We start from the raw sequence: 25,989 nt of genomic DNA, 5'->3' as shown, positions 1-25,989 counted from the left end.
CGATCTGCACTACCACGGGACCAGCTTCGCAAGCCTGCAGACATCCAACAGGAAACGGAGAGATAAGACCATTTGCAGCCTAACGGAAGGTGAATCGATCATTCTTCAACAAAATTCGGGGATTCAAGGAACACAAAAGGGAGGGACTGAGGCGCGGGTTAAGCTGCTGCCGGCTGGCAGTGGTGCCAGCCTTACCTGGTACTGAGAAACACCCCCTCCCACACCGAGCTCCACTTTCACGTAGGCTGGGAGGTGCCTGAAGTTGGTGAGAAGCGGCAGCGCGGGACTAAGCCGTGGGGAGAAGAGACTAGAGCAGGGAACATGCTGAGTTTGCCAGAGCACACAGCTGCCGCAGTTTAAGGTGGGGGAGGGTCCAAGCACAGCAACCACTCTCCATGCAGCAGGAACCAGAGCCCACTTGGGCATCTACCTGCAGAACACTCCCAGATCAAGGACAAGGGGAGTTAACACAGAAGGAGGCTTTGACTTTGGATATAGAGGAGGTTTGGGATAGCACTGAGAGGTCAGAGTGCACAAAGCTAGACTCCTTGATCCATTAGGACCCCCCTCCCTCTGCCCCTCCAGCACCGCTCCCGCCCCTGAATTCCGGCACTGACTTGGCATTCCAGCACAGACTTGGGCTCGGGATTTGGAGAGGAGGTGCAAAGAGAGTGCTGGTACGCGCCACTGCTCCACCAATTTGATATTGGACCGTCACTTGCTGCACAAGTGGCACTGACTCTGTGCTCAGAGATTGGACCCTGCCTGGACGGGGTAGTGCTACAGGGGAGATTGGTCTTGGCGGATTTAAGGCAGAGAAAGGGTACCTTCCACACTCTCCTGCGACCCGGAGCCCCGCCCTGGGCTCCAAAGTCTCTTTCCCAGCCTTGAGGGCAGAGCTGAGATAGAAACTGTTCTCACTACTGCCGCTTACCTCAACCGGGGTAATTAAAAAGACAAAAGTCAGGGATAGGTGGGTCCCATTGACTGCCTGCCTGCCCACTTCTGGTCAGTCTCTCCCTGCACAGGTCTTCTGTGCTGTGCCCAGAGTGTGGAGCCCACCGGGGCAGAGCTCGGCCTTGCATTTGGCAGCCATTAGTGGTTATAAGTCGGAGATATTTTATGTTAGTGGTTATAATGCAGAGATCTTTTACGACCCCCACATCTGGGGATTTGGGGCTAGGCCTTTGGCTACAAAGTTTGTATCCCCGCCTTGGGGGCGGAGCCCAGATAGAAACTGCTCCCGTTCCTGCTGCTTATCTCCACCTGTCGAATTAAAGAGACAGAACATGGGGCCTGGTGGATCTGGCTTCACGACAACCTCTCACTGCACAGATCTCCCGCGCTCTGTGTCCAGAGTGCAGAGCCCGCCTGGGCAGGGCCAACCCTAGAAGGAGGCTGCCCTTAGGGGCTATAAGGCAGAGAGACTTTACGTCTACCACCGTCCCGTGTCTTGTGGCTGAGCCTTCGGCTCCACAGTCTCTGTCCCCGTCTTGGGGGCGGAGCTGGGATAGGAACTGTTCTCATTCCTGCCACCTATCTCCACCTGTGGAATTAAAGAGACAAAAGACAGGGATTGGTGGGTCCCATTGACTGCCTGCCTACTTCTGGTCAGTCTCCCTGCACAAGTCCCCTGCGCTCTGTGTCCAGAGTACGGAGCCCGCCTTGGCAGGGCTGAGCCTCGTGAGAGACTGCCCTTAGTGGCTATAATGAAGATAGACTTTACGTCCATCACGCTCCTGTGTCTTGTGGCTGAGCCTTTGGCTCCAAAGTCTCTGTCCCCTCCTTGGGGGCAGAGCAGAGATAGGAACTGTTCCCATTCCTACCGCTTATCTCCACCTGTGCAATTAAAGAGACAGAAGACGGGGAACTGTGGGTTTGGCTACGGGCCTGCTGGCTTTAGGCCAGTCTCTATCTGCACAGATCTTCTGCGCTCAGTGTCCAGGCCCTAGAGTTTGCCTAGGCAGGAACTAGCCTAGTAGGTGGCTGCCTTTGGTGAATACAAGACAAAGACATGTTACAACCCACACACTCTGGTGACTTGGGGCTGGGCCTTCAGTTCCAAAGTTTCTAGCCCCACCTTGGGGGTGGAGCTGATATTCCATCTATCTCCACCTGTGTAATTAAGGAGGCAGAAGACAGGAGGCCGCGGGAGCAGCCCAGAGACCAGCGGGAAGGGTAGTGTAATTGGCTGCTTCCCCTGCACTACATATCGGACTGCTGGCTCCCCAGTGGGTAGAGAGACCTGCAGACACCAGCCCAATGATGGCTACTTCCAGTGAGCAACACCACCTACTGGCTCAGAAACTAAACAAGACGTGTGAATACCCAAATGAAAACCTAAAGGAAAGAAACAACAACTGAGCGAAATGGGAAGAAATCAGCAAAGGAACTCCAGAAATATGAAGAAACAAACGGAAAACATACCCCCAAAGAGGAGCCCCAGCCCCTTAGAAACAGACAACAACCAAAACCTGGCAACCAAAATGACAGAAGAGGAATTTCGAATGTGGATCATAAGATCAATCACTGACCTGCCACAACAACTCAAAACCAACACAAAGAAACCATGAAAAGCCTCCAGGATATAGAACAAAGGTTCACTAAAGAGATCGACACAGTGAAGAAAACTTTAATCGAAGTCCTGGAGATGAAGAATCAACTCAGGGAATTACAAAATACTGTGGAAAGTCTCAAAAACAGGGTAGATCAAACAGAAGACATAATCTCAGAGATTGAAGATAACACCTTCCAATTAAATAAATGAGTCACAGAGATAGAGCAGGAAACAAGAGAAAAGAACAAAGCCTACAAGTGCTGTGAGATTATGTGAAAAAAACCAATGTGAGGGTCATAGGGTTAGCAGAAGGAGAAGAATACAGCACTCAAGGGCTGGACAAGCTATGTGAAGATATAATACAGGAAAATTTCCCAGGCCTTGGTTAAAATCTCAATATACAAGTTCAAGAAGCCCAGAGGACCCCTGGGAGATTCAATGCAAACAGGAAGACGTCACGTCATGCAGTCATCAGACTGACCAAAATATCAACTAAAGAGGCCTTCTAAGAGCTGTAAGAAGAAGCAAGTAACTTACAAGGGACAGCCAATTCGAATAACACCAGACTTCTCTAATGAGACTTTACAAGCAAAGAGAGACTTGGGCCCCATTCCAAGCAACAACATCCAACCCAACAGAATGAACAGTAATCTACCTTACCTATCAGTTCTCTCATTAAACGTGAATGGCTTAAACTCCCCACTCAATAGACATAGGCTGGCTGAATGGATAAGGAAATACAGGCAAAGTATATGCTGTCTTCAGGAAACACATCTAACCTGCAAGGATGCATATAGACTAAAAGTAAAAGGGTGGAGATCTGTATTCCAAGCAAATAGAAGCCAAAAGAAGGCTGGCGTGGCAGTTCCAATTTGAGATGATTAAGTTTTTAAAACAACTAAACTAGTGTAAGACAAAGAGGGTCATTATATAATGGTGAAGGGCACAGTTCAACAAGAAGAGATAACAATTTTAAATACGTATGCACCCAACTTAGTTGCACCCAGTTTCATAAAGCAAATCTTACTGGATCTAAACAAATTGATTAATAGCAATACCATAATCACCGGAGATTTCAACACCCCACTGACGGCACGACACAGATCCTCCAATCAGTAAATTAACAAAGAAATAATGGATTTAAATAAACTTATAGAATAATGGGGACTGACTGACATTTACAGAACATCCTACCCCAAATCCACTGAATATATGTTCTCATCAGCTCACGGGACATTCTCTAAGATTGGCCATATCCTAGGACACAAAGTACCTCCAGAAATTAAAAAAAAAAAAATAATACCATGTATCTTCTCAGATCACAGTGGAATAAAAGTAGATATCAACCCTAACAGAAACTCACATTTCTACACAAATAGGTGGAAATTAAACAACCTCCTACTAAATGATTACTTCATAAATGAAGAAATCAAGACAGAAATTAAAAAAAAATTCTATGAAGAAAATGATAATAGAGAGACAAGTTTTCCAGTCCTCTGGGACACAGCTAAAGCAGTTCTGAGAGGAAAGTTTATATCCACAAATTCCTATAAACAAAAGTCAAACAGATCACAAATAGACAATCTAATGAAACGACTCAAAGAACTGGAAAAAGAATAACAGACCAGCCCTAAGCCCAGCAGAAGGAGTGAAATCAATAAGACAAAATCAGAACTTAATTAAATTGAAAACAGGGAAGCTATTCAGGAGATCAACAAAACGAAAAGATGGTTCTTTGAAAAAATAAACAAAATTGACACGCCACTGGCTAAGCTATCGAAGAGCAGAAAGGGAAATCTCTAATAAGCTCCATCAAGAACAAAAAAGGAGATATAACAACTGATCCAGAAGAGATACAAGACATAATTTATGAGTACTAAAAAATCTTTATTCACACAAACTAGAAAATGTGGAGGAAATGGACAAATTTCTAGAAACATACAGCCTCACTAGGCTCAACCAGGAAGAAATAGATTCCAGGAACAGACCAATCTCAACAGCTGAAATAGAAACAGCAATTAAAAATCTCCCTAAAAAGAAAAATCCTGGTCCAGATGGCTTCACACCCGAATTTTACCACACTTACAAAGAAGAACTAGTACCCACCTTGCAGAAACTATTCCACAACATCAAGAAGAATGGAAACTTCCCCGACACCTTTTATGAAGTGAATATTACTCTGATACCAAAACCAGGAAAGGATGCAACAAATAAAGAAAACTACAGACCAATATCCCTAATGAATATAGATGCAAAAATTTTCAACAAAATCTCAGCTAACCGAATCCAGACACTTATCAAAAAAATAATCCTTCACGACCACGTGGGCTTCATCCCAGGGATGTAGTGATGGTTCAACATACGTAAATCTATAAATGCAATTCACCACATAAACAGAAGCAAAAACAAAGACCACATGATTCTTTCAATAGATGCAGAAAAAGCGTTTGAGAAAATTCAATACCCTTTCATGCAACGAACACTTAATAAAATAGGCATAGAAGGGACATACCTAAAAATGATACAAGCCATATATGACACACCCATAGCCAACATCATACTGAAGGGGAAAAACTGAAAGCCTTCCCAGTTAGAAGTCCCCAAAGACAATTGCAGCAGCAACAAAAATAAATAAATGGGACATGATGAAACTAAAAAGCTTCTGCACAGCCAAAGAAACAGTCATTAAATAGAGAACCTACAGAATGGGAGAAAATTTTGCATCCTACGTATTCGATAAAGGGCTGATAACTAGAATATACTGGGAACTCACGAAAATCAAGAAGAAAAAATCAAATAACCCTATTAAAAAGCGGGCAAAGGACTTGAACAGAAACTTTTCTAAAGAAGACTGAAGAATGGCCAACAAACATATGAAAAAATGCTCATCATCTCTAATCATCAGGGAAATGCAAATCAAAACTACAATGAGATATCACTTAACTCCAGTGAGAATGGCCTTTATCAAAATGTCTCCAAATAACAAATGTTGGCGTGAATGTGGAGAGAGAGGAACACTGCTGGTGGGACTACAAACTAGTTCAACTTCTGTGGAAAGCAATATGGAGATACCTAAGCGATACAAGTGAATCTACCATTTGATCCAGCAATCCCATTGCTGGGTTCTACTGAAAAGATCCAATTACACTGTACATAAATGACACCTGCACTCGAATGTTTATAGCAGCACAATTTATAATTTCAAGGCTGTGGAAACAGCCCAAGTGCCCATCAATCCAAGAATGGATTAATAAAATGTGGTATATGTATACCATGGAGTACTATTCAGCTCTAAGAAACAATGGTGACATAGCACATCTTATTTTTTCCTGGTTAGAGATGGAGCCCATACTACTAAGTGAAGTATCCCAAGAATGGAAATACAAGCACCACATATACTCACCAGCAAACTGGTATTAACTGAATAGCACCTCAGTGGACACATAGGTACTACAGTAATAGAGTATTGGGGAGGGGGAAGGGGCGAGGGGGGCGGGTATATACATACATAATGAGTGACATGTCCACCATCTGAGGGATGGTCATGCTGGAACATAGAATTGTGGGGGGAGGGTGGAAATTGCACTCATTGAAACTTTAAAATCTGTACCCCCATAATATGCCGAAATAAAATAAAATTATCAAACATTATGAATTTAAAAAGCTATGTTATCTAATAAAGGTCCCTGAACCCTAAAATTATATAAGATTTACCAAAATAAACGAAAAACTCTAAAAAAAAAATCCTCATATAGCGATCTAATCTTTCACAAAGGAGACAAAAACATACGCTGGGGAAAAGAATCCCTTTTCAATAAATGGTGGTGAGAATTCTGGATAGCCACTTGTAGAAGGCTGAAGCAGGACCCGCACCTTTTACCTCTCACAAAAATCAACTCACACCGCTGGGTAACAGACTTAAACTTAAGGTATGAATCTATTAGTATTCTAAAGGAAAAAGTTGGAAACACTCTTCTAGACATCAGCTTAAGCAAAGAATTTATGAAGAAGACCCCAAAGGCAATCACAGCAACAACAAACATAAATAAATGGGAAATGATAAAACTAAAAACCTTCTCCACAGCCAAAGTAATAGTCATTCAAATAAACAGACAACCTACAGAATGGATGTAAATTTTTGCAAACTGTTCATCTGATAAGAGGTTGATAAGATGTATATATTTAGAACTCATCAAAATCAGCAAGAAAAAATCAAGTAACCCTATACAAAATTGGGCAAAGGACTTGAACAGAAACTTTTCTAATGTGGGCAGAACAATGGGCAACAAAGATATGAAAAAATTCTCAACATCCCCAATCATCAGGAAAATGCAAATCAAAACCATAATGAGATATCACCTAACTCCAGTGAGAATGGCCTTTATCAAAAAGTCCCAAAACAATAAATCCTGGCGTGGATGCAGAGAGAGAGAGGAACACTCCTACACTGCTGATGGGACTGCAAACTAGTTCAACCTCTGTGGAAAGCAATATGGAGATACCTTAAAGCGATACTAGTGGATCTACCATTTAATCCATCAATTCCAGTACTGGGCATCTACCCATAAGATCCAATGACTCTCTACAGAAAAGACACCTGCACTCGAATGTTTATAGCAGCACAATTCATAATTGCAAGGCTGTGGAAACAGCCCAAGTGCCCATCATCCAAGAATGGATTAATAAAATGTGGTATATGTATACCATGGAGTACTATTCAGCTCTAAGAAACAATGGTGATATAACACATCTTGTATTTTCCTGGTTAGAGCTGGAACCCATAGTACTAAGTGAAGTATCCCAAGAATGGCAAAACCAGCACCACATATACTCACCCGCAAACTGTTATTAACTGAGCATCACCTAAGTGGACACATAAGAACTACTGTAAAGGGTATTGAGCAGGTGGGATGGTGAGGGGGTGGATGTATACATACATAATGAGATATGCACCATCTGGAGGATATTCACACTGGAAACTCAGACTTTCAGGGGGAGGGGGGGAAAGGGCATTTTTTGAAACCTTAAAATTTGTACCCCTATAATATGCCGAAATATATATATATATATATATATATATATATATATATATATAAAAATTTAATAATGCAAAATAAGCAAACAAATAAATGAAAATAAAGCAGTCACCGAGAGAGAACTTAGAAACATGAGCAAAGAGCAAAGCCTACAAGAGATGTGGCATTATGTGAAGAAACCTGATGTAGGGTTACAGGGTTACCAGAAGAAGACAAAACACTCAAGGGTTGGATAAGGTATTTGAAGATACAATACAGGAAAATTTCCCAGGCCTTGATAAAAATCTCCAGATACAAGTTCAAGAAGCTCAAAGGATCCCTGGGAGATTCAATGCAAACAGGAAGATGTCACAACATGCAGTCATCAGACTGACCAAAATATCAACTAAAGACGCCCTTCTATGAGCTGTAAGACAAAAGAAGAAAGTAACATACACCAGAAAAGCAATCAAAATGATGCCAGACTTCTCTACTGAAACTTTACAAACAAGGAGAGACTGGGGCCCCATTCTCACCTTTCTAAAACAGAATAATGCCCAACCTAGAATTTTATTGCCTGCAAAACTAAGTTTTGTATATGAAAGAAAAATGAAGACAATCTCAGATAAGCAAAGACTGAGGGACTTCACCATGACAAGACCAGAACTTCAGGAAGTATTCAAAACAGTATTACCCACGGATCAGCAAAATAAACACACTCACGAATGTAAATCTATGTAAAAGCTAAAGTTCAAAGCCCAGATACCACAATGCATCAAGAGAGAAAACAAAGCACTCAAGTTCAACCCAACAAAATGAACAGAAATCTGCCCCACCTATCAGTTCTCTCAATAAATGTGAATGGCTTGAACTCCCCACTCAAAATACATAGGCTGGCTGAATGGACAAAAAATATAATCCAAGTATCTGCTGCCTTCAGGAAACACATCTAACCTGCAAGGATGCAGTTAGACTAAAGGTAAAGGGGTGGAGAGCAATATTTCAAGGAAACGGAAGCCAAAAGAAATCTGAAGTGGCAGTGATGATTACATATAACTTAGTTTATAATCAGGGAAAGTAATAAAATACAAAGAAGGTCACTATCTAATGGTGAAGGGTACAGTTCAACAAGAAGACATAACAATTTTAAATATATGTGCACCCAACCTTGGCTCACGCAGATTGACAAAGCAAACTCTACTTGATCTAAACACATAGATGAACAACAACACCATAATAGTTGGAGACTTTAACACCCCACTGACAGCACAGGACAGATCCTTCAAACATAAAATCAACAAAGAAATAATACTTAAACAGATCTCTAGAACAAATGAGCCTGACTGAGATTCACAGGACATTCCACCAGAAAACCACCGAATATACGTTCTTCTCATCAGCTCATGAGTAATTCACTAAGATTGACCATGATCAAGATGGCGGACGAGAAACACCGCCAGAAAGAGTGTGTCTGCAGAAAAGACAGATTCTAGCAGAAATTAGAAAAAAGAAGCAAGAACACGAGCATAAAGCGGACGAGGGCAGGAAGGAGGGGTAGCTGAGACCCCGGGAGACTCCACGGGAGGAGGCTGCGGAGGAGAACTGGAGGCTGAGACCACCGGAGCAGCCCGGAGACCAGCGGCAAGAGTAGGTGGATTTGCTGTTTCCCCTCCCCTGCATTTGGGACTGCTAGTGGGCTCCCTAGCGGGTGGAGAGACCTGCGGACTCCAGCCCAGACACAGCCACCGCCAGCTAGCGGTGAGCCTGTAGCGAACACGGCACCAGACTCCCAAATCCCTCCCGGCACCTCCGTGTGCACAGACCCAGGCCATGCGGCAGGCGCCATATTGCCTCCTCTTGCCCTCCACTGACTCTACCCGCAGCTGCCGAGAGAGACAATATAGCCACCAGCCAGAGACACCTCCAGGGAATTGGACCTTGCCTTTTGGGACCCTACAGCTGACTAAGGGGAACTCAGACTGTGAGCTACCTACCCGCTAGCCCTCCCAGGATTATGCTGGCACGGTGTTCCCTGGAGAACGGTGCTGACTCAAAGGCTTAGAGACATAGACCCAGCTTAGGCTCCCTGTGGGTGAATTGGGACCAGAACTCCTCTCCCTGGTGGGGATACAGTTTGAACTCTAGGACCCTTAGGTCGGACCTGCAGACCAGATCCCGTGCGCCAAGTTCTAGCATTGCCCGGGGCACAGAAGGGATATACGTGAATAGCCTACTGAGGTGTGTGTGCCTTTAGGTGAAGATCAGCGTCCTAGAGAGCAACCCTCCTCCCAAAAGGAGGCCTTATGCCCAGCCCAGGTGGCGTTCCTGCGCAGGGAACCTCCTGGCCGGCATCACAGTCCGGGGAGGCCTGGTGGCGTGTGGTCTTGCCTGCTGGCAGAGGCCGAGGAGTAGCTGCAGAGTTGGGGAGGGTGGAAAGAAGCGAGGCCCGCTCCAGACTGCGGGTCTCAGAGAGCCCCACCCCCACACGCAGACTTTCTGGCTGAGCGGGACCATTCCAGTCCCGCCCTGACAACTTTACCTGGAAGCAGATAACAGAACTTGGACCCCTGCTAACGGCATTGGTGGTGCCTGAGGGCAGGCGTACCCAACCCAGCTCCACCCAGAACAAGAGCTGACAACAGGACACAAAATCAACAGCATAACCTCTTCTTCCAAGCAAGCGCCACCTACTGACAGGGACAGCATCCTGCACAGCCTTTTCACGGCACCCACTGATTCATTATACAGGGGGTGGTCAAATCACACACACAGACACAACTTAATGGCTCAGTACTAAACAAGGTGTGTGAATACCCTAACAAAAACCTAAAGGAAAGAAACAACAACTGATCGACATTGGAAGAAATCAGCAAAGGAACTCAGGAGATATGAAGAACCAAATGGAAAACACACCCACAAAGAGGAGCACCAGCCCCCTTGAAACGGACACCAACCAAAATCAGGCAACCAAAATGACAGAAGAGGAATTTCGTATGTGGATCATAAGAACACTCACCGACCTGAAACAACAACTCAACAACCAACACAAAGAAACCACAAAAAGCTTCCAGGACCTAGAACAAAAGTTCCTTAAAGAAATAGACACAATGAACAAAAGGTTAACCGAACTCCTGGAAATGAAGAATCAATTCAGGAAGCTACGAAATACAGTGGAAATTCTCAAGAACAGGGTAGATCAAACAGAAGAAAGAATCTCAGACATTGAAGAAAACACCATCCAACTAAATAAAACTGTCACAGAGACAGAGCAGAGAAACAAGAGAAAAGAGAAAATCCTAAAACAGATGTGAGATTATGTGAAGAAACCTAATGTGAGGATCATAGGGTTAGTAGAAGGGTAAGAAGACAATACTCAAGGGTTGGAAAGCTATGTGAAGATATAATAGAGGAAAATTTCCCAGGCCTTGCTCAAAATCTTGATATACAAGTTCAAGAAGCTCAGAGGACCCCTGGGAGATTCAATGCAAAGAGGAAGACGTCACTACATGCAGTCACCAGACTGACTAAAATATCAACTAAAGAGGCCCTTCTAAGAGCTGTAAGAGGAAAGAAGCAAGTGACATACAAGGGAAAGCCAGTTCGAATAACACCAGACATCTCTAATGAGACTTTAGAAGCAAGGAGAGACTGGGGCCCCATTATCACTCTACTGAAACAAAATAATGCCCAGCCTAGAATCTTACTCCCTGCAAAACTAAGCTTCATATATGAAGGAGAAATAAAGATATTCTCAGACAAGCAAAGCTTCAGAGAATTCACCAAGACAAGAGCAGCCCTACAAGAAGTACTAAAAACAGTGTAATGCACGGAATAACATAATAAAAACTCACAAATGTAAAAACAACAAAAACCCAAAGATTAAAGGCAAGATAATACAATGGCTCAAGAGAGAAATCAAAGCAACAACATCCAACCCAACAGAATGAACAGTAATCTACCTTAACTATCAGTTCTCTCAATAAATGTGAATGGCTTAAACTCTCCACTCAAGAGACATAGGCTGGCTGAATGGATAAGAAAATATAGGCCAAGTATCTGCTGTCTTCAGGGAACATATCTAACCTGAAAGGATGCATATAGACTAAAAGTAAAAGGATGGAGATCAGTATTCCATGCAAGTGGAAGCCAAAAGAAGGCTGGCGTGGGAGTTCTAATTTCAGACGATATAGTGTTTAAACCAACCAAAGTAGTGAAAGAAAAAGAGGGTCATTTTATACTGGTGAAGGGCACAGTTCAACAAGAAGAGATAAAAATTTTAAATATATATGCACCCAACTTAGGTGCGCCCAGTTTCCTAAAGCAAACCTTACTGGATCTAAGCAAATGGATTAATAGCAACTCCATAATCACTGGATATTTCAACACCCCACTGACGGCACAAGAAAAGTTTTCCAAACAGAAAATTAACAAAGAAATAATGGACTTAAACAAAACCCTGGAACAATTGGGTCTCACTGAGATCTACAGGATATTCCACCCAAAATCCACTGCATATACGTTCTTCTCATCAGCTCATGGGACATTCTCTAAGATTGACCATATCCTAAGACACAAAGTAATCTCAAGAAATTCAAAAATTAGAAAGCATACCATGTACCTTCTCAGATCACACTGAAATAAAACTAGAAATCAACCCTAACAGAAACTCACATTTCTACACAAAAACGTGGAAATTAAACAACCTTCTACTAAATGATTACTTCATAAATGAAGAAATCAAGATGGAAATGAAAAATTCTATGAAACAAACTACAATGGAGAGGCAAATTATCAACCCTTCTGGGACACAGCTAAAGCACTTCTAAGAGGAAACTTTTTCTCCATAAATGCCTATAAACAAAGGACAAAAGGATCATAAATAGACAATCTAACAAAACAACTCAAAGAGCTGGAAAAGAAGAACACACCAACCCCAAACCCAGCAAAAGAAGTGAAATCAACAAGATGAAATCAGAACTAAACGAAATTGAAGACAGGGAAGCTATTCAGGAGATTAATAAAACAAAAAGTTGGTTCTTTGAAAAAATAAACAAAATTGACACACCATTGGCTACGCCAACAAAACGCAAAAAAGAGAAGTCTCTAATAAGCTCCATCAAGAACAAAAAAGGAGATATCACAATTGATCCCAAAGAGATACAAGGTATAATTTATGAATACTACAAAAATATTTATGCACACAAACTGGAAAATGTGGAGGAAATGGACAAATTTCTAGAAACACACAGCCTCCCTAGGCTCAACCAGGAAGAAATAGATTCCCTGAACAGACCAATCTCAACAGCTGAAATAGAAACAGCAATTAAAAATCTCCCTAAAAAGAAAAGTCCCGGTCCAGATGGTTTCACACCCAAATTTTACAACACTTACAAAGAAGAACTAGTACCTATCTTGCAGAAACATTTCCAGAACATCGAGATGAACGGAAACCTCCCTGACACCTTTTAAGAAGCGAAAATTACTCTGATACCAAAACCAGGAAAGGATGCAACAACAACAACAAAAAAACTACAGACCTATATCCCTAATGAATGTAGATGCAAAAATTTTCAACAAAATCTGAGCTAACCGAATCCAGACGCTTATCAAAAAAATAATCCTCCACGACCAAGTGGGCTTAATCCCAGGGATGCAGGGATGGTTCAACATACGTAAATCTATAAATGCAATTCACCACATAAACAGGAGCAAAAACAAAGACCACATGATTCTCTCAATAGATGTAGAAAGAGCTTTTGACAAAATTCAACACCCTTTCATGATACGAACACTTAAGAAAATAGGCATAGAAGGGACATACCTAAAAATGATACAAGCCATGTATGACAGACCCATAGCCAACATCATACTGAATGGGGAAAAATTGAAATCATTCCCATTTAGAACTGGAACCAGACAGGGCTGCCCACTATCTCCACTTCTTTTCAACATAGTGCTGGAAGTCTTGGCTACAGCAATCAGACAGGAAAATTGAATTAAAGGTATCCAAATAGGGGCAGAAGAGATCAAACTTTCACTGTTTGCTCATGATATGATAGTATATCTAGAAAACCCCAAAGATTCAACCAAGAAACTCCTGGAATTGATAAATGAATTTAGTAAATCTCAGGATACAAAATCAACACACAGAAATCAGAGGCATTCGGATACGCCAACAACAATCAGATTGAGAACGAAATAAAAGAATCAATTCCCTTCACAATAGCAACAGATAAATTCAAGTACCTAGGAATATACTTAACCAAGGAGGCAAAAGACCTCTACAGGGAGAACTATGAAACACTGAGGAAGGAAATAGCAGAGGAAGTAAACAGATGGAAATCCATACCATGCTTGTGGATCGGCAGACTCAAAATCATCAAAATGTCTATACTACCCAAACTGATCTACAGATTCAAAGCAATACCTATTAATAACACATCAGCATTCCTCACAGATATAGAAAAAATAATTTTATTCTTTGTATGGAACCAAAGAAGACCCTGAATGTCAAAATCAATCCTAGGCAACAAAAACAAAATGGAGGCATTAATATGCCAGATATCAAACTATACTACAAAGCTGTAGTAATTAAAACAATATGGTATTGGCACAAAAATAGGAATATTGACCACTGGAACAGATGTGATAATCCTGATATAAAACCATCCTCATATAGCCATCTAATCTTTGAGAAAGGAGACAAAAACATATGCTGGGGAAAAGAATCTCTCTTCAATAAATGGTGCTGGGAAAACTGAATAGCCACCTGTAGAAGGTTAAAACAGGACCCACACCTTTCACCTCTCACAAAAACCAACTCACGCTGGATAACAGACTTAAACCTAAGGTATGAAACAATTAGAATTCTAGAGGAAAAACTTGGAAACACTCTCCTAGACATCAGCCTGGGCAAAGAGTTTATGAAGAAGTCCCCAAAGGCAATCACAGCAGCAACAAAAATAAATAATTGGGACATGATCAAACTAAAAATCTTCTGCACAGCCAAAGAAATAGTCATGAAAGTAAACGGACAACCTACAGAATGGGAGAAAATTTTTGCATCCTATGCATCCGATAAGGGACTGATAACTAGAATATACTTAGAACTCATGAAAATCAGGAAGAAAAAATCAAATAACCCTATTAAAAAGTGGGCAAAGGACTTGAACAGAAACTTTTCTAAAGAAGAAAGAATAGCCAACAAACATACGAAAAAATGCTCAACATCTCTATTCATCAGGGAAATGCAATTCAAAACTTCAATGAGATATCACTTAACTCCAGGGAGAATGGCCTTTATCAAAAAGACTCCAAACAATAAATGCTGGCATGGTTGCGGAGAGAGAGGAACACTCCTACACTGCTGGTGGGACTGCAAACTAGTTCAACCTCTGTGGAAAGCAATATGGAGATACCTTAAAGCGATACAATTGAATCTCCCATTTGATCCAGCAATCCCATTGCTGGGCATCTACCCAAAAGATCCAATGACACTCTACAAAAAAGACACCTGCACTCGAATGCTTATAGCAGCACAAATCATAATTGCAAGGCTGTGGAAACAGCCCAAGTGTCCATCAATCCAAGAATGGATTAATAAAATGTGGTATATGTATACCATGGGTACTATTCAGCTCTAAGAAACAATGGTGACATAGCACATCTTATATCTTCCTGGTTAGAGCTGGAACCCATACTATTAAGTGAAGTTTCCCGAGAATGGAAAAACAAGCACCACATATACTCACCAGCAAATTCGTATTAACTGAACAGCACCTAAGTGTTCACCTAGGTACTACAGTAATAGGGTATTGGGCAGGTGTGAGGCGGCTGGTGGGCGAGTATATACATATATAATGTGTGAGATGTGCACCATCTGGGGGATGGTCATGCTGGATACTCAGACTTGTGAGGGGAGGGGGGAAATGGGCATTTATTGAAACCTTAAAATCTGTACCCCCATCATATGCTGAAATAAAAATAAATAAATAATAATAATAATAAAAGGATTGACCATATCCTAGGACACAAAGCATGTCTCAAACAAGTTACAACAATAGAAATTATACCATATATGTTTTCAGATCACAATGGAATAAACGTAGAAATCAATCCAGGAGCACCCATTTCTACACTAAGTCATGGTAACTAATTAACCTTCAGCTGAATGATCACTTCGTAAACGAGGACATCAAGATGAAAATCAAAAGATTCTTTGAACTATATGACAAAGAGACACAAGTTACTAAATCTGTGGGACACATCTAAAGCAGTCCTAAGAGGAAAGCTTATTTCCATAGATGCCTATATCCAAAACTTGAAAAGATTACAAATAGACAACCTAATAAATCCTCTCAAAGAGCTGGAAAACAAAGAACAGGCAAACTCCAAACCCAGCAGAAGAAGCGAAATCATTAAGATCAAATCAGAATTAAAGGAAATTGACAACAGGGAAGCTATATGGAAGGTTAATAAAACAAAAAGTTGGTTCTTTGAAAAAATAAACAAAATTGACACACCTTTGCTTAGACTAACAAAAAGCAGAAAAGAAAAATCTCTAATAAGCTCTATCAAGAACAAAAAGGGAGAAATTAAAATGGATGCCATGGAGATACAAGATACAATGCATGAATACTACAAAAACCTCTATGCACACAAATTGGAAAATGTGGAGGAAATGGCCAAGTCCTTAGAAACACACAGCCTCTCTAGACACAAACAGGAAGAAATAGAATTCCTGAACAGATCAATATCAAGTACTGAAATTGAAACAGCAATAAAAAACCTTCCTAAAAAGAAAACTCCTGGACCAGATGGTTTCACTCTCGAATTTTATCACACCTACAAGGAAGAACTGGTGCGTATCCTTCAGAAATTATTCCACAACATCGAAAAGGATGGAAACCTCCCCAACACTTTTTATGAAGTGAACATAACTCTTATACCAAAACCAGGAAAGGATGCAACAAAAAAAATAACTACAGACCAATATCCCTGTTGAATATAGATGCAAAAATTCTCAGCAAAATCCTAGACAATCGAATCCAGGTGTTTGTCCAGCAAATAATCCATCACAACCAAGTGTGCTTCATCCCAGGGATTCAGAGATGGTTCAACATAGGCCAATCTATAAATGTAATTCACTATATAATCAGAAACAAAAACAAAGACCATATGATCCTCTCAATAGAAGAAGAAAAAGCATTTGACAAATTTCTACACCCTTTTATGATAAGAACCCTCAACACAATAGGCATAGATGGGCCTTACCTAAAAATGTTACAAGCCATGTATGACAAACCCACGGCCAATACCATACTGAATGGGGACAACTTGAAAGCATTCCCATTTAGAACTGGAAGAAGACAAGGTTGCTGACTATCTCCACTTTTATTCAACATAGTGCTGGAATTTCTTGCTACAGCAATCAGACAAGAGAGTGGAATTAAGGGCATCCCAATGGGAGCAGAAGTGATCAAACTCTCACTCATTGCTCGTGGCATGATATTATACCTAGAAAACCCCAAGGATTCAACCAAGAAACTCCTTGAATTGATAAATGAATTTGGTAAAGTCTCACGATACAAAATCAATACACAGAAATCAGAGGCATTCATATACGCCAACAACAGTAAAATTGAGAACCAAATCAAAGACTCAATTCCCTTCTAAATAGTAACAAAGAAAATAAAGTACCCAGGAATATATTTAACTAAGGAGGTAAAAGACCTGTACAGGGAGAACTATGAAACACTGAAGGAGGAAATAGCATAGGATGTAAACAGGTGGAAGAATATACTATGCTCATGGGTCGGCAGAATGAACATTGTTGAAATGTCTATATTACCCAAAGTGACCTACAGAGTCAATGCAATCCTTATCAAAATACCATCATCATTTTTCACAGATATAGAAAAATAATTTTACGCTTCATTTGGAACCAGAGAAGACCCCATATAGCAAAATCAATCCTAGGCAATAAAAACAAAATAAGAGGTATCAATTTAACAGACTACAAGGGTGTAGTCATTAAAACAGCTTGGGACTGGCACAAGAACAAGGACATTGACCAGTCAACAGAACAGAGAGCTCAGCTATAAAACCATCCTCATATAGCCAACTAATCTTGAACAAAGTAGACAAAAATACATACTGGGGAAAAGAATCCTTATTCAATAAAGGGTGCTGGGAAAACTTGATAGCCATATGTAGAAGGCTGAAGCAGGACCTGCACCTTTCACCTCTCAAAAAATCAACTCACGCTAGGTAACAGACTTGAACCTTAGGGGTGAAACTATTTGAAATGTAGAGGAAAACTTTGGAGATACTCTTCTAGACATTGGCCTAGGCAAAGAATTTATGAAGAAGAACCCAAGAACAATCACAGCAGCAAAAAAATTAATAACTGGGACCTAATCAAATTAAAAAGCTTCTGCACAGCCTAAGAAACTGTCAAGAGAGGAAACAGACAACAGAACGGGAGAAAATTTTCACAAGCTACACATGCGATAAAGGGCTGATAACTAGAACTTATTTAGAACTCAGGAAAATCAGCAAGGAAAAATAAAACAACCCTATCAAGAGGTCGGCAAAGGACATGAACAGAAACTTTTCAAAAGAAGAGAGTATAATGGCCAACAAACATATGAAAAACTGTTCAACATCTCTAATCATCAAGGAAATGCAAATCAAAACTGCAATGAGATATCACTTATCTCCAGTAAGAATGGCCTTTATCAAAAAATCCCCAAACAATAAATGTGGGCATGGATGCGGAGAAATAGGAACACTACTACACTGCTGATGGGACGAAAACTGGTTCAGCCTCTGTGGAAAGTAATATGGAGATACCTTAAAGAGATACAAGTCGATCTACAAATAGATCTACCATTTGATCCAGCAATTCCACTACTGGGCATGTAACCAAAAGATCAAATGACATTCTACAAATGGGACACCTGCACTCAAATGTTTATAGCAGCACAGTTCACAATTGCAAAGTTGTGGAAACAAACCAATTGCCCATCAATACATGAGTGGATTAATAAAATGTGGTATATGTATACCATGGAGTACTATTCAGCTTTAAGAAACAATGGTGGTATAGCATCTATTGTATTTTCCTGGATATAGCTGGAACCCATTCTACTAAGTGAAGTATCTCAAGAATGGAAAAACAAGCAACACATGTACTCATCAGCAAATTGGTATTAACGGATCAACACCTAAGTGGATATATAGGAATAACTTTTATTGGGTGTCAGGCAGGTGGGAGGGGGGAGGAGGGGAGGGGTATATACAAACATAATTAGTGAGGTGTGCAACGTTTGGGGGATGGTCACGCTTGAAGCTCTGACTCTAGGGGGTAGGGGGGAATGGGCAATATATGTAACCTTAATATATTTGTACCTCCATAATATCCTGCGGAAGGAAGGAAGGAAGGAAGGAAGGAAGGAAGGAAGGAAGGAAGAAAGAAAGAAAGAAAGAAAGAAAGAAAGAAAGAAAGAAAGAAAGAAAGAAAGAAAGAAAGAAAGAAAGAAAGAAAGAAAGAAAGAAAGAAAGACAGACAGACAAAGTGTCACAGCATCGAATAGCAAAAAGCAGATGCCAGTATGGCTTAATTCTGGAGATAAAGCATGGATGCTTTTTTGGTGCCTTTACTCATTCCCACCAAGCATGTTCTAAGGATTTTACAAACAAAGTTGGCAGGAGGATGCTGCGTCTCCTTGTTCCTCATCACACTGAGTTTAGGCCCTTATTATCTCTCACTCTGAGTTTAGGCCCTTATGATTTTTAAAAATCATAACCATAATATTATCACACCTTAAACTTAACAATAATTCTTTAATATCATCCAATATTCAGTCAATATTCAAATTTCTTCAAATGTCTCACCAAGATTTTATACCTGCTTCTTTCTAGTATTTTTGAATCCAGTCTTATTCCCCTTTCAATCTACCTTCATTGAGAAGCTAGTCAAATCTCATGGAAATAGGTTTGCCCTTGTCACACTTCTCCAAACAATTATCTTCTATCACCCAGTTTTTCCTTGAATTCCACCTTTTCTTATCTTCAAAATATACAAAACTAAATGATGGTTATGTTTCATATAAAGTATGCATTCCTGAACAGCTCTCATAATTTAAAATTCACATAACCTAAATATGATGCTGATAGAGAATGGAGGCTTGTTTTGCTTACTGGCTAAAGTGGCACCACCATCTCCAAGGCTGTTTTCAAGGTCCAGAGTAGTGTTTGGCAATGGCATATACAGTTCACAATATCCTTGACCTTTTAATTCATAGAATGTTTAGAAAGTTTTTAGTTAGGTTGGGGCTTTATATCTTTTTATGTATCACATATAAAGTGATCATTTATTAGTATTTTTAAAATATGCCTCAACTTGAAAGTTGAAAGTTACACAGTTCAACTTTGTATATAATTCAACTATTGGTACTGCATCATTATTCCCTAAGTATACTGTCTGTTATGTCTCTGCAGACAGGAATATCTTTCTTACCTCTTATCTGCCTAGAGAACTCCTATAAATTCTCTAAGACTCATTTAAAATATCACCTCCTCCTTATAGCCTTCCCTGTCTAGACATAATGAATCATTCATTGCCTTTTCTTTTTCTGAAACATCTTGCTTATATGTCTAATACATATCCTATTATGGCATGACTTGTAAGCTACTCACATTATTCTATCATTATAGTTAGTATGTTAGTATGGACTTCTTGACTATACCTTATTTGTGTGTGCTGCCTTTGGTCTCAAAGTAGATACTCAGAAAGTGTTGACTTTAATTAATATTGCAGGATGATTGTGCAGATTAAATGCAATGATTTTTATCAATTACCTGAAATAGTACTTGGTACTTACTTGTGCTCAGTAAAGTTTTCCTAGCTTTTCCTCCTTATTTCTCCCAACATCATGTATTCTTTCCACAAGAAGAGACTAAAGATTCTTTTCTTTCATTGCTCGCACGTCTCTTCAGGGTACTAACATTGACTATTTTTCATCTCTCATTTGTTTATTTATTTATTTTAGGTCACTGACCCTGTTCAAATCAGGGATCCCAGTGAGACAGAAGAAAGAAATAATATGACATCTCCATCATTCCTGAGTGACAACCCCATGGAGAACTCAGCACTGTTTAATGACATCAATATTGAGCCACCAGAAGAACTTCTGGCTAATGATTTTAGCTTGCCCCAGGTAGAGCCTGTTGACCTCTCCTTTCACAAGCCCAAGGCTCCACTCCAGCCTGCTAGCTTGCTGCAAGCTCCAGTGCATCCGACTAAGCCACAGTCTGCTCCCCAGACCCTTTTGGTGTCCACTTCAACGTCTGATACAAGCACTTCAACAAACATCCCTAACGTTCTGACTCCAGGCTCTATCCTGACCTCCTCTCAGGGCACTGGTGGCCAGCAGATCTTACATGTGATTCACACTATCCCATCAGTCAGTCTGCAAAGTAAGATGAGTGGCTTGAAGACCATCCCTGTGGTGGTGCAGTCTTTGCCCATGATGTATACTACTTTGCCTGCAGAAGGGGGCCCTGCAGCCATTACAATTCCACTCATTGGAGGAGATGGTAAAAATGCTGGATCAGGTGAGCATCAATATCGTCCCTTTCCTGGGCTTCAGCTTCCTCCGTCTATTATTTTTTTGGATCATCCTATATCTTGTCTCTTTTTACCTCCTCCAATTATTCTTCCATACTGCTTCAATATTAATCTTTCATAAACATTGTTTCTATCATGTCTTTTTAATGCTTAAGAAATTACAATGACTCTCTATTGCTTAGACCAGGCTTCTCAAATGGGTATGTATATCCTTCAGTGAAATATTATCCATCTTCCTTGAACCTCTATATTATTTGATAGTAAATAACTTAAAGCATTTTATATTTAAAATGTGATTGTTATAGAGCAAAATGCAAAATTTGAATAACTTTTAAGGTAAAACAAACTTCAAAAATGGTTTAAGCTTACTAAAAACATTTACCATAGGACTTTCCACATGAAAGTGTTTCTTTTTCTATGCCATTAGGAGTGCTTTCGTGGAAAAGTTGAGAATATTTCTATCCCTACCCTATTTTGCCAATCTTACCTCCTGCTTCTCCCAACATTTTTGCTTTTCTCTTTCCTACAAAATAATGGTCTTTGAAATATTGCCATCTTCCCTGTGTTGTTTCTAATTTGGAGTCTATCATTCTCTGTTTTACTTTTTAACTTGCCTATATCAGAAGTGTATGGGCATTATACCCAACTGAATTCTAAATTCCTCAAGAATAAGATTCTATCTTATTAATATTTTTTAATGTGTGCTTCTCCAGAGAACCTAACATAGTTCTAGATAGCAGTTGTCCTACAACAAATAATTTGATGAGCAAATGAACTTGAAAATTTACCCAGGAGAGAAGTCATATGCTATAATCTTCCTTTTCATTTAATTTTAAAAATAAGTTTAGAATTCAGAAAGGTATAAATTAAGTCTCTCTTCCACCACTATCTTCCAAACACCTACTTCCATTCCTGGAGGTATATCTACTTTAGTTTGTAATCAGGAATGATCAAAGAAAATTATATGGTCTCTGAGGTAGTTCAAGGTATTTGGCTTCACTGAATCTGTAGTATTACAATCAGTATTGGGTGTTGTGCCTTAGGAAGGACATTGAGGAACTGGAGTATACTCAAAAGAGAGAGACCAGGATGGTGAGAGTATTCAAACTCATTTCAAATGATGAGATGATAATGTTTAGTATGAGTTAAAAGTGAAAGATAAGTGGGTGGAAATGACTAGGAAACACATTCCAGCTCAGTATAAAAAAGAATTTTCTAAGAGTCTCTATCTTTGAAATTTGATGCCCTCTACTAAATGTAGTAGGCAAAAAAACAACACACTATGCATCAAGTTGCTGAGACTCTGCAGTTGTTTTTTGTTTTTTTTTTTTGAGACAGAGTCTCACTTTGTTGCCCAGGCTAAGAGTGAGTGCCATGGCGTCAGCCTGGCTCACAGCAACCTCAATCTCCGGGGCTCAGCGATCCTACTGCCTCAGCCTCCCGAGTAGCTGGGACTACAGGCATGTGCCACCATGCCCAGCTAAGTTTTTGTATATATATTTTTAGTTGGTCAATTAATTTATTTCTATTTTTGGTAGAGTCGGGGTCTCGCTCAGGCTGGTTTCGAACTCCTGACCTTGAGCAATCCGCCAGCCTCGGCCTCCCAAAGTGCTAGGATTACAGGCATGAGCCACTGCGCCCGGCCTGCAGTTCTTTTTGAATAAAAATAGAGACAGTGTGAGAAGATGGCGGACGAATAACACCGCCAGACAGAAGGTCTCTGCAGAAAAGACAGATTCTAGCAGAAACTAGAGGAAAGAAGCAAGAAGACGAGCATACAGCGGACAAGGGCAGGAGGAGGGGTACCTGAGACCCGGGAGACTCCCCGGGAGGAGGCTGCGGAGGAGAACTGGAGGCTGAGACCACCGGAGCAGCCCGGAGACCAGCGGAAAGGGTAGGTGGATTTGCTGTTTCCCCTCCCCTGCATTCGGGACTGCTGGCGGGCTCCCCAGTGGGTGGAAAGACCTGCGGACACAAGCCCAGAGACTGCCGCCACCTGCCAATAGTGAGCCTGTAGCAGACGTGGCACCAGGTTCCCAACTTCCTCCGGGAACCTCCGTGTGCACGGACCCGAGCCACGCGGCAGGTGCCATATTGCCTCCTCCTCCCCTCCGCCAACCCTACCCGCGGCTGCCCAGAGAGACAATACAGCCACCAGCCGGAGGCACCTCCAGGGAATGCGACCTTCCCGTTTGGGACCCCGCCCGCCCTCCCAGGTGCTGCTGGCACCGTGTTCCCAGGAAAACAGTGCCGACTCAGAGGCTGAGAGACATAGACCCACCTTGGGCTCCCTGTGGGTGAATTAGGACCGGAAATCCTCTCCCTGGTGGGAATACAGTTTGAACTCTGGGACCCAGAGGTTGGACCTGCAGACGAGATCCCCTGCACCAAGGGCTAGCATTGCCCGGGGAACAGAAGGGTTATACGTGAACAGCCTACTGAGGTCTGTGTGCCTCCAAGGGCGGATCGGCGTCCTAGAGGGCAACCCTCCTCCCAGGAGGAGGCCGTGCGCCCAACCCAGGTGGCGTTCCTGTGCAGGGAACCTCCCCGCCGGCATCACAGTCCGGGGAGGCCTGGTGGCTTGTGGTCTGGCCTGCTGGCAGAGGCCCAGGAGTAGCTGCGGAGTTGGGGAGGGTGGAAAGAAGCGAGGCCTGCTACAGACTGCGGGTCTCAGACAGCCCCACCCACCACACAGACTTTCTGGCTGAGCGGGACCATTCCAGCCCCGCCCTGACAGCATTCCCTGGAAGCAGAGAACAGAACTTTCACCCCTGCTAAAGGCCTGAGGGCAGGCTTACCCAACCAAGCTCCGCCCAGAACAAGAGCTGATAACAGGACTCAAAATCAACACCATAGCCTGTTCCTCCAAGCAAACGCCACCTACTGACAGGGACGGCATCTTGCACAGCCTTTCCACGGCACCCACTGACTCAATATACAGGTAGTGGTCCAATTTCACCCACAGGCACCACCTAACGCCTCAGAAACTAAACAAGGTGTGTGAATACCCAAACAATAACCTAAGGAAAGAAACAACAACTGATCGACATGGGAAGAAATCAGCGAAACAACTCAGGAAATATGAAGAACCAAACGGAAAACACACCCCCAAAGAGGAGCACCAGCCCCCTAGACGCGGACACCGACCAAAATCAGGCAAACAATATGACAGAAGAGGAATTTCGTATGTGGAACATAAGAACACTCACCCAGCTGCAACAACAACTCAACAACCAACACCAAGAAACCACAGAAAGTCTCCAGGATATGAGAAAAGAAATAGACACATTAAAGAAAAGTGTAACCGAACTCCTGGAAATGAAGAATCAATTCAAGGAACTACAAAATACAGTGGAAAGACTCAAGAACAGGGTAGATGAAACAGAAGAAAGAATCTCAGAGCTTGAAGATAACACCCTCCAATTAAATAAATCAGTCACAGAAATAGAGCAGAGAAACAAGAGAAAAGAGCAAAGCCTACAAGAGCTGTGGGATTATGTGAAGAAACCTACTGTGAGGGTCATAGGGTTACAAGAAGGGGAAGAAGACAACACTCAAGGGTTGGACAAGCTGTTTGAAGATATAATAGAGGAAAATTTCCCAGGCCTTGCTCAAAATCTTGATATACAAGTTCAAGAAGCTCAGAGGACCCCTGGGAGATTCAAAGCAAACAGGAAGACGTCACGACATGCAGTCATCAGACTAACCAAAGTATCAACTAAAGAGGCCCTTCTAACAGCTGTAAGACAAAAGAAGCAAGTAACATACAAGGGAAAGCCAATTCGAATAACATCAGACTTCTCTAATGAGACTTTACAAGCAAGGAGAGACTGGGGCCCCATTCTCACTCTTTTGAAACAAAACAATGCCCAGCCTAGAATATTATTCCCTGCAAAACTAAGCTTCGTATATGAAGGAGAAATAAAAACATTCTCAGACAAGCAAAGGCTCAGAGAATTCACCAAGACAAGACCAGCCCTACAAGAAGTACTTAAAACAGCGTTATGCACGGAACATCATAATAATAACCCACGAATATAAAAACAACCAAAACCCAAAGATATTAAAGGCCAGATATTACAATGGCTCAAGACAGAAATCATAGCAACAACATCCAACCCAACAGAATGATCAGTAATCTACCTTACCTATCAGTTCTCTCAATAAATGTGAATGGCTTAAACTCTCCACTCAAGAGACATAGGCTGGCTGAATGGATAAGAAAATACAGGCCAAGTATATTCTGTCTTCAGGAAACACATCTAACCTGCAAGGATGCATATAGACTAAAAATAAAAGGGTGGAGATCAATATTCCAAGCAAATAGAAGCCAAAAGAAGGCTGGTGTGGCAGTTCTAATTTCAGACGATCTAGTTTTTGAACCAACAAAAGTAGTAAAAGACAAAGAGGGTCATTATATAATGGTGAAGGGCACAGTTCAACAAGAAGAGATAACAATTTTAAATATATATGCACCCAACTTAGCTGCACCCAGATTCATAAAGCAAACCTTACTGGAGCTAAGCAAATGGATTAATAGCAACTCCATAATCGCCGGAGATTTCAACACCCCACTGACGGCACGAGACAGATGCTCCAAACAGAAAATTAATAAAGAAATAATGGACTTCAACAAAACTCTAGAACAATTGGGTCTGACAGACATCTACAGAACATTCTACCCGAAATCCACTGAATATACGTTCTTCTCATCAGCTCATGGGACATTCCCTAAGATTGACCATATCCTAGGACACAAAGAAAATCTCAAGAAATTTAAAAAA

The 25,989-nt window shown here is 41.4% G+C and overlaps 1 protein-coding gene across 1 annotated transcript in view; it reads left to right on the top strand.

Moving 5' to 3' along the window:
* Positions 1-25,989, top strand: part of KLF8 (KLF transcription factor 8) — a 301,584-nt gene that overhangs the window by 207,472 nt on the left and 68,123 nt on the right. Inside the window, exon 5 of the mRNA XM_020284954.2 lies at positions 20,628-21,192. Within this exon, the coding sequence (XP_020140543.1) occupies positions 20,628-21,192 (565 nt within the window). The remainder of the gene's footprint in view (positions 1-20,627; positions 21,193-25,989) is intronic.

The sequence above is a fragment of the Microcebus murinus genome, unplaced genomic scaffold, assembly GCF_040939455.1.
Source record: "Microcebus murinus isolate Inina unplaced genomic scaffold, M.murinus_Inina_mat1.0 scaf001_hap2_Mmur4.0, whole genome shotgun sequence".
Lineage (NCBI taxonomy): Eukaryota > Metazoa > Chordata > Mammalia > Primates > Cheirogaleidae > Microcebus > Microcebus murinus.
The sequence above is the reverse complement of the archived record's forward strand: the minus strand, read 5'-3'. Positions and strand labels throughout refer to the sequence as shown.